This window comes from Quercus lobata, chromosome 9 (assembly GCF_001633185.2).
Source record: "Quercus lobata isolate SW786 chromosome 9, ValleyOak3.0 Primary Assembly, whole genome shotgun sequence".
NCBI lineage: Eukaryota > Viridiplantae > Streptophyta > Magnoliopsida > Fagales > Fagaceae > Quercus > Quercus lobata.
Genome location: NC_044912.1, coordinates 31,195,519 through 31,205,839, shown reverse-complemented (window position 1 = coordinate 31,205,839; position 10,321 = coordinate 31,195,519). Strand labels below are relative to the sequence as shown.

Here is a 10,321-nt window from a genome sequence, read left to right as displayed (position 1 = left end):
AATCCCACCCCGCATCTGTAAGGACATCCTTGACTTCCAATTGAGTTGCACCTTGAGTTAGAGGCCCTTGAATCAAATTCCGGAGAGGGCCTTTGCTAAGCCAATTGCCCCTCCAAAAACTAATATTACTATCCCTGCTAATCATCATCAAACTACCCTTCTTGAAGGTCTCCCTACCTCTTTTTATGGCTGTCCAGACCTGAGAGCATGGTAATCTGTCCGGATTTCTAGCATTAAGCCTTCTATTGTTATGGTACTTTTGCCAAAGGACTTGTGCCCACAAAGCTTCGCTCTCCGTGTGCAGCCGCCAATTAAGCTTGGCAAGGAGGGCTGTATTTCTACCTTTAGCTTCCTGCAACCCAAGCCCCCCTTCCTCTTTTGTTCTAGTAACTTTTTGCCACCCCACCCAGTGGATCTTCTTGGCGGTATCTGTGGTTCCCCATAGGAAATTTCTATTTACCCGATCAATCCCATCCAAAATTCTTCCCGGTAGCTTAGTGCACTGCATAATATAGGATGGTATAGCAGCAGAAGAGGCTTGAATAAGGACAGCTCGACCCGCAAAAGAAAGCATATTCGCCTTCCATCCTACAAGTTTTTGCTTAACCCTATCCAAAACAAAGTTGTACTCATGGGAGGAGGACCTCGGATGCATAATAGGAATCCCAAGGTACTTACCAAGCGAAGGAGTTGAGGCAAAGCCAAGAATATCACTTAAGGATTCCCTAGTATCCCTATCCACATTAGGCGAGAAATAGACTCTAGACTTCGCCTCACTAATAGTTTGCCCAGATAAGCTACAAAACTCATCCAAAACATCTCTAACAGTAGAACAATTAGTGCCATCAGCCCTAGCAAACAAAACCAAATCATCTGCAAAAAACAAATGAGAGAACGCCGGCCCACCGCTAGACGCCTTAACTGGCTGCCAAAGTTTAGCATTACATTTTTCCACAATAAGTTGACCCAAATACTCCATACAAAGAATAAACAAGTATGGAGATAGCGGGTCTCCTTGTCTTATCCCTCTTGAAGGGTATATAGGCTCCAATGCTTCACCATTAAACAAGATAGACGTAGAAACGGTGGAAATGCAACTCATGATTATATCAATCAAATCAGCCGGCAAATTTGCTCTAATGAGAACTTCCCTAATGAAACTCCACTCAAGCTTGTCGTAAGCCTTCTCAAGATCGATCTTCAAGGCCATATAGCCCACTTTCCCCTTTTTCTTACCCAAGGAATGAATAACTTCTTGCACTATGATTGCATTATCAACTCCCTTCCTACCAGGAACAAAGGCTGCTTGGAGGGGTGAGATGAGCTTCTCCAAGTGTGGCCTTATTCGGGCAACAATGATCTTAGTGATGATTTTGTAGACGGTGTTGCATAGGCTAATCGGCCTATAGTTAGCAATCGTTTCCGGCCCTTGGATTTTTGGAATAAGAGCAATGTGGGTCTTGTTAAGATATTCCGGAACTTTTCGCTCTAGAAACACCTTCTTCACTACATTAACCACCGAGCTACCCACAATCACCCAAAACCTATGGAAAAAGCCAGCATGCAAACCATCCGGACCCGGCGCTTTGAAAGCTTTCAAGGACCACAACGCCGCTTTAATTTCATCCTCTGAAGCAGCCCCCCCAATACTTTGTTTTTCCTCTTCAGAAAGACTAACCTGCCAACGGGAACTAGATGGGACATCTCGGGTAACACAGGAAAAAGAGGAGGTATAAATACCCTCAAACCCATTCCTAATGTACTCCTTAATAGCCCTTTCCTCACACATCCACTCACCCGCTGAATCCTTGATCGACAAAATCTGGTTCCTTTTCCTCCTAACCAAGGTAGATACATGATAAAAATTTGTGTTTCTATCACCTTGAACCAACCAGTTAACCCGAGACTTTAAGGCCCAAATCTCCTCCTCTTGACTATGCACAACCTCCAGTTCTTTCAACAACTCATTTTCAAGATTGATGAGAAAATTTGCAGGCCTATTAGCTAAAGCTCGCTGGATGCCATTAAGCCTTGCCATGATATTCTTCTTCCTATTAAAAACATTCCCAAAGTGCAATCTATTCCACCTTGTAGCTTCATCAGTGAACTTACTAATGGCATCCACAAGCATTTCAGATTGACTTCAAGACCGAGACACAATGGCAGGAAAAGTGGGGTCAGACAGCCAACAAGTTTGGAACTTAAAAGGTCTAATTCTCCCCCCACCAACTCTTGGCTGCATTTCCAGTAACACTGGACAGTGATCAGAGTGGCACCTGGTAAGATGCACCACTTTAGCTTCCGGATATAATAGACACCAGCTGGGATTCACAAAAACTCTATCTATCCTTTCTTGAATTAGGCCATGGAGATCTCTTCTATTAGTCCAAGTGAACTGGGGCCCAGAAAAACCAATGTCTATCATACTACACTTATCCAGACATTCTTTGAACAAAAGAGACCTATTGACACTAACTGCTCTACCCCCAAATTTATCCTCACCTATAAGCGGTTCATTGAAATCACCCGCTACCACCCAAGCCATGTTATGAATATCAGCTACATTTGCTAAATTATTCCACAGGATATGTCTTTCAGCAGTCCTAGGACTAGCATACACAGCAGTAAACATCCAGCTAGAGTTTGAATTTCGTACCTTAACTACTGCATGAATCTCCTGCTCAGTGCTTGACAGAGGTGTGACCTCAACTCTATCCGAGCTCCAGAGCATCCAAAGGCCACCAGAATACCCAATAGTCTCCGTATGATAGGCTCCGTCAAAAGGCATCCTATCAGTGATCTGCTTAGCCCGATCACCCCCAATTCGAGTTTCCATTACAACCATTATAGCTGGATTATGATTGTGGACCAACGTACTAACATGTTTCAGAAAAGAGGGCTTCGAAGCACCCCTGCAATTCCATACTATTATATTCATAATGATATTGGAGATCAAAAAAAGAACCACTTATCAACAAAAGGTAGCGGCTTCGCCTTCACCCTCAAATTCCATCCGCTCCGCCTCAGCATGACTCTCATCTGTCCCAAGCTCGACGGCATGATCAGCTTGAGCTGAAGTAACCCCCACTCCATCTCCAGTGCAGCCACGAGTAGGTAGAGCACACCCCTCAATTGAATCGCTTGAAACACTATTGCCGTGATTAAGCTCCTTCAAAGATTCCATGGGGATTTCGCCATAACCCACACTGGGTCCAAACAATCTGCCTTGCCCATCTTTGCGCTCACCTTCATCAGAAAAAATCTCCAAGTCCATGGCTTCATGGACTCTGCCTTGACCCATATTATTACATGATTCAGGCTTGCCATCTTTAGAGATACAGCTGCCACGCTCACGGAGAGAAAGGTCCACCTCTGATTGTTGGCCGGTAGTGAAGAGAAATTGACTAGGACAGCCCATTTGTTGACCGCCACGTTTGCTGTGACTGGAACTAGCAGCGAGAAAGATTGGTTCATGAGGCCTGATCGGCACCTGAGCACCAGCTGTGTTGGCTTCTTCAACGGCGCTCCCTAAATTAGTTTGGGATGCCCTTTGACGTGCAAGTCTTTTCTTGCCCTTGACCGAAAGTTTGAGGCTTGGGTTGGGCTTACTAAGGTCCACATCAAACCGAGTACTAACCTGGTCCAGCTCTGAAGATTTTTGACTCTCAACACTACCCTGGGCCCGCCTATTGGGCTTATTTACATTGCGTTGAATAACGCTTTCTAAAACAGGCCCATGCACCTTCCGTTTGGACTCCCTTGCCTTTTCGCTCCTGGGATCAATTTGGTGCGGAACAAAACTCGTCCTCAAGACCGCCTCACTTCTCTTGTGCAACTGTTGAGTATGGCCACTACCTTGTACAATAGGGACCCCACCACTCCTCTGATTCTTCATCCCATTCTTTTTTCGTGTGACCACTACCCACGGCCCGTAACTACCATCTGTACCTTCATTCTGCTCCTTAGCCAGCACGCTCTCAGTGGGTCCCTGCAATTCTTTGTCAATATCTGCAACACGTTCATCGCATGAACCAGCATCCCGCTCCCCTTCTGCCACCGTCTCCGCCTTCTTTGATGGCAAAACTTGCCGGACAACTTGTGGGCAGTGCTCTTGCTTATGCCCCATCCTCCCACAGACAAAACACAACTTATGTATACCTTCATAACAGATAGGCTGTTCAAACTTGCCAATCAAAATAGCCGTGGCTAGAGGTTTATTCACATCCACTTGAACACAGAGCCTAGCAAATCTTCCTCTCGTTTCAGAGGCCGTATGCGTATCCACCCTTAAGACATTGCCTATCGTCTTACCGATTTGGTGTAACGCTTCTGCATTATAATATTCAATCGGCAAATCGTTTAGTCTTATCCAAACAGCAATGGAAGAAACGTTAGCCATCGCCGGACGAAAGTTTGGCGTCCACGGCCTAATGGATAGAAAGTGCTCACCGATAAACCACGGTCCCCTTTTCAGAACAGTTTCGAAATCTTCTCTCAAATAGAACCTTGTGAGAAAGAACCCATTTCCTAAGCCCACGCAATCTAATCTACCTGCTGGTTTCCATAGAGCCAAAAGCCTATTATGGAGGTAGTTAAACCCAACAGACCGACCATAAACCTTCACAATGAGAGTTTTCGCCCACGGTGTACGAATCCGTTGCTTAAGATCCTTGGAGAATTTCACTGCTAGAAGGCCATCACGAAGAGCTTCAACCTCATCATCCGACTCCACATCATCTTCCATAAGGTCGCCGAAACTAAACGCCTGCGTGAAAGCTCCTGGAATCTCGCCTACCAGCTTTTCTTTGAACGAATTTGCGTGGTTCCAGGGGCTGAAACCTTGACTCGGCGTTGAAGGAGTAGACTCCTGGCCATCTTGGAAGCCTGCATGGCTAACTTTTTTAACTTTTTTATTACTACGTGCTAATTCCTCCTGTTCCTCTCTAGAAAGGGAGAGAGAGCGTTCCATTCTTGGTTTATCAGTTTATCTCACAAAGTCTTATTCACATCCAAAAGTTGGGTTCCATATCTTAAGGAACCGTCATGCTCCAGCAAAGATACCATCTATTCAGCTACAAATATGAAAGTAACAGCTAAAAGAATAGTACATTTGAGTGTGAGATAGAATTATATATGGGAAAGTAGTCATAGTGGAGACACGTGTGTGATGTGTCCCATTAAGATAACTTTGCATCTGTTCTTAGTCTCACTAAATTAATTATCCAAAAGAAATGTGTCATTGTAGAACTGAAGCAAAATTTTGGAGTTATATGAGAGAATGATTGTTAATTAGAAATAAAATATGTTAAAGGCTTTATCATTATCTTTAGAATTAGAATGCCCTGAAACAAAGATTGGACCACGGCAGACTCCACCTTCAAGGAGAGACAGTGACATGAGGGACATCCATGCAGCAAAGCACTCAAAGATAAGCCAATTGAAATGACAATGAGTGTGGCGCTGTGTGGAATAGCTATCTTTCCATTAAATTTTTCTGTTCATTTCTTTTTTGAAATTTTGATAAGCATAATCAAATTCATTCTGAAATTTCGATAACTTTTCATCCCTGTACCCAACTTTAATTTAAAGCAGTCTAGCCATAAAATGTGATACTGTCTTGGAATATTAACATCAATATCGTTAAAATAGAAGATTGTGTGATGATATATATGGAGAATTATTATCCGATCAGTCTCTTATAGGATCGATTTTATATTCTATAACAAAGCAGATGTTGTGTTCTGCATTATTGTGATAAAGGAAGGCAGAGAATGAATTTAATGGAAACTTCTTCATCTTTAAACACAATTTTTCCTTAAAATATACTTGAAAAAAGAAGAAAGTACGCATGTTAAAGAGATACGAAACAATTCAAATGATGAATGGAGTTTCTAACTCACCCTTTTAGCAATGGTATCCTTAAATAAGAAAATAAAAAATACATAGAATAAGAAAAGTAGAAGGAGAATTAACAAAGTTCATCTTGATGGCCTATGTCTACGCATTTGCTATTCGGAACTGTATATTACAAAGTAAACCAATATATGGAATAGGATTAGTTGATAACCCTAAAATCACAATAGTCCATGGTATTACAAAACAATAATAGTGATTTATAGTAATATCTTAATATTTTAATATTTACACCCGCTAAACTCAAGATGGCCGGGGACCTGACTAAAACTTAAGTTTAGAAGGAAAGTCTTCGATGCACGGAAGATCTATCATGCCTATTAAATGAATTGGGATCCACCAAAAAATGCTTAAAACACATTCCCATCAAAGAGAAAGAAGTCAGACGTAAGAGTGTGAGGGCTCTCCGAGCACATTGAGACGCTTGAAAAGGGTGTCTTTAAAGCATGAAGTAATGAGTACAACTACAAGAAAGCGCAATATTGGGACTGAGAGGATGCGTAAGAACATGAGAGACAGCGATTTTGAAAGGACCCGAATACTTACAAATATGAGGAGTCTGGCTGAAATGAGTAAGTGATGTCGTTAAGTAGATGACATGACCCTGCTATTATCGAACCAATAATGTATATTTGATGTAACCTAAAAGGAAAATTAGGTATATTTGATTCCGACGTACATGCAAATAGTCAGGCATGACTAGCTAGCGAAGCAAGTATATACAGAGGCAATGGATTTTTAGTTTAGAGTAACATTTAGGGTGGAGCTCAGCTGGTGGACCAAGATTTAGGTAAGGTAGGTTGTGTGTTTATGACCAAACTCTCTTTATGAATAAGCCCCTAAATTCCTTATCATAAATTCAAAAAAAAAAAAAAAATGATACTTTTTTTTTTTACTTACATAATATATACTAGCCTCATCATATGCGCTCTACACGTGTGATGAAACTCTTTTTTTAATTTTGAGTTTAATGTAATTTTTCAATTTAAATTTATCTATTATTAGTGTGGTTACATAGAAAATGATTTTTAAAATACTAAAATTTAGGATTTAAAAATGAATAAACTACTAGGTTTAGTGTGTGCTAATTTTTAAGAAAAAATGTATCAAACGTGCATGAAATATATTTAAATAGAAGAAAGAGTGTATGCTAATTATTAGGAAAAAAATTTCTCTAATAGTTTTTTTTTTTTTTTTTGAATTTTGTTGAATTACAAATTTAACCATTTTTATTTTTAAAGAATAATGATTATTTAATTAGATTAGGGGTATAAAGTCATAATTAATTTTCTAAATCCTCTTATTATATAGAGATACATGATGATAGTTGATAATATGCCCCCACCAAATTTAAAATAGCATTTTGAATTGCAAATTACGTCCCACTTCAATTTCATACGCTTGACTCTATGTATCAAGCCTTTTATTTAGACTTCTTTTTTTTTTTTTTTTTCTATTTTCAAGGAAACAATAGTAGACTTTATTTATTGAAAATCATGGTGTACAACGAGAAAGAAAAAATAGAGGCATTGTTCTAACCAAACAAGTTTTCTCATTCTCTTTTGCAACACTGGTAAGAGCTAGAGCAGCACAATTACATTTTAAATGAATACTAACCAAAAAAAAGGAAGAAAGCCTTAAAAAATATTGGAAATATCATCTAAATCCCTAGCAGTTATCTATTTAGAATGTTTGTTGAGTTAGTTCTATATTCTTCTTCTATATATTTGTATGGGAAAATTTAAGTATAGTATTTTACGTGTAGAATATTAGGACACGTTTCATAAGAGGATTTAAATGCAATTTTTTGTTTTGAAAACCAAAAAATATGGGTCTCACACTTAAATATATTGTTTGGATGATGTTTTCTAAATATAGTTTTCATAATATTATTTCCTATTTTTCCTATTCAAAACAGGATTTTGAAAACCACTAAGAGAATGCTTTCAAGATACAAAAAATGATTTGAATATCATAATTAAATTGAAAATAGTGAAATCCAAAAATATGTCCAAACTCTTATATCTCTTAAATTAAAAGGCTTATCTTTATCTTAAAAAAATTCTCAAACTTCAAATTTGAAACTTATCAATATCCCAAAAAAAAAAAAAAGGTACATGAGATCTATTCTTTTTTCATTATCTTAAAAAATAAAGTAATCTACAGTTCTACACATTACCTTTTGTAGATTTTTTTAATAAAAATAATTCAAAAATATAAATGGTCTCCTAAACATTTTTTTTTTCAATATTTTGAAATTTTTTCTTAAAAATGGGAGCCAAACACATATAATGTAATACAATTTATAAAAAAAATAAAAAATAAATCTCAAAAGTAGAAATGATCTCCTAAACATCTTTTTTTTTTTTTTTTTCATTTTTAGTATTTTGAAAGTTTTTCTTAAAAGTGGGAGCCAAACATATATAATGTAAAAATTATTATCTGAAAACTAGTTTCAAATTCAATTTTTTGAAAATTATTGATTTATACATGCTCAACTAATTAATAATAATTGCTTCTTCTTCTTTTTTGTCCCAAAAAAAAAAAAAAAAAAACATATTCATATTTTACAAAGAGACACTAGGTAGAAATCGTGCCACATAACAGGCTTTTGAAATAAATTAACCAACAGCTTTTTCCGCATGGCATCTTCGTATAAAGTAGGCCTAATTTTATTGCTTTTACTCTCTAAAAGTATTCAATAATATATCTCAAGTAATTGTGTACAACAAATATAGTTTAAACACTTTTCTCAAAAAAAATATATATATATATAGTTTAAACACTATCAACCCTACTTCAAAAAAGAATTTAATTTTAGGCTACAAGCCTTGTAATGCCATGGTATTACGTACTTAAAAAAAGTGCTGTGCTTGTCTACAATAAAAAAAAAAAAGTGTTGTGCTTAAATAAACTTTTTTTTTTGGAAGAATGCTTAAATAAACTTAAAGGCATATACATTCAAAAAAATCTTAAAGGCATATAAGTATTGATTTATACATGCTCAACTAATTAATAATAATTGCTTCTTCTTCTTTTTTGACATAATCCATGATGCACAGCTAATTAGTAAAAAATTCTTGATATATACAAAAAATTAATAATAATAACAAATTAACAATTGCTTGAAAATTGAAATCAAATAATAATAATAATAACAATTGCTAAAAGAGTTAAGTTACAGTCATTTATTTATTATTTGTGTTTCTCAAAAAATATATATTTATTATTTGCCTTATTTAAAGGAAAACGAATTTCGGTCATTTTTTTAAAAGCACCGGATGAGATGAACCTTCCTTTTCTTTTCTTTTTTTTTTTCTTTTTTGTTGAGAAGAGGTTGAGATGAACCTAGCTTGTCCTAATGTTTGATTCAGAATTAAAAATTCAATTGTACTATCCCTTCCTACGTCTCCACGCAACTCTGACTCCCAATTTTAGATTTTGAAAAGTATATTCCCTTCCTTCAGAAAGCTCAAAAGTTCAAAACTCCTCCACGTTATTGTCATTTAATTTAGCATTTTTTTTCACAAGGGTCCCAACTTAGCATTCAAAAATAACAGCAGTGCTGAGAATATAGACAAAACTCCGGTACAGTTATATTAGTTATTCTTAGCGCTTCTTTGGATGGCCGCAGTTTTCGATAGGTTATTTACTAAATACGATAAGAAAATACTTTTTTTTTTTTTTTTTTAGCTTTTAGCTAAAAGTAATGTTCCATCCATGATATCCTCACAATAAATCTTATATGGCAAATCGTTTAACTTAGCGTCACCACTAACGTTACTTCTTTACTTATCGATATCAGTTTACCACATAAAATTTGTAGATAATCTTTATGTCAAATGGGTAACAAAAATCATTACTAATTTATTAATTATGATGGGAACAACATCACTTTTACACAAAACACTTAGAGGCATTTGATTCGCCGAGATGTTACATTACACTGTAATACTACATTATTATAATCTTACATTAATATAATCTCAATACAATAATATAATATTACATTATTTAGGAAAGTGATAAAATTAAGGTGATGTAGTATATTTTGTAATTTTAAATTAAGGTATTTTGTAATTTTATATTATTGTGCATTACGTCTAGATACATCACAACAAACTCAATGCCTCTAAAATATTTATTATTATCAATTAGTATAATGTATTGTCTCATCACTTATGTCAAAATTGTTGTGTAGCAAAAATAAAAATGTAGTACTAATGAACTGCTGTGACGTTGCAGTTACTGTCAAAATACACCAAAATGAACAAGGCAACCACAGCTTCTGTTTTTCTACCAAAAAAGTAGTAAATCATAACTGGCATACCCACCAAACGGATATTCCTTTATCTATTCCATTCCAAAACCCTCTTTACAATTCTTCTATAAATAATACATAAGACTT

General features: G+C 36.5%; 1 protein-coding gene across 1 annotated transcript; it reads right to left on the bottom strand.

The window, feature by feature from the left end:
* Window positions 1-2,143: 2,143 nt before the first annotated feature.
* LOC115961573 lies at window positions 2,144-2,845 on the bottom strand. The gene has a single exon (XM_031080532.1). The coding sequence runs from the start codon at window positions 2,843-2,845 to the stop codon at window positions 2,144-2,146; it is 702 nt and encodes a 233-aa protein (XP_030936392.1).
* Between the last annotated feature and the right edge of the window lie 7,476 nt (window positions 2,846-10,321).

Coding starts and splice junctions, on each gene's coding strand:
- LOC115961573 (XM_031080532.1), bottom strand. CDS start 2,845: ATGGTTGTAATGGAAACTCGAATTGGGGGTGATCGGGCTAAGCAGATC.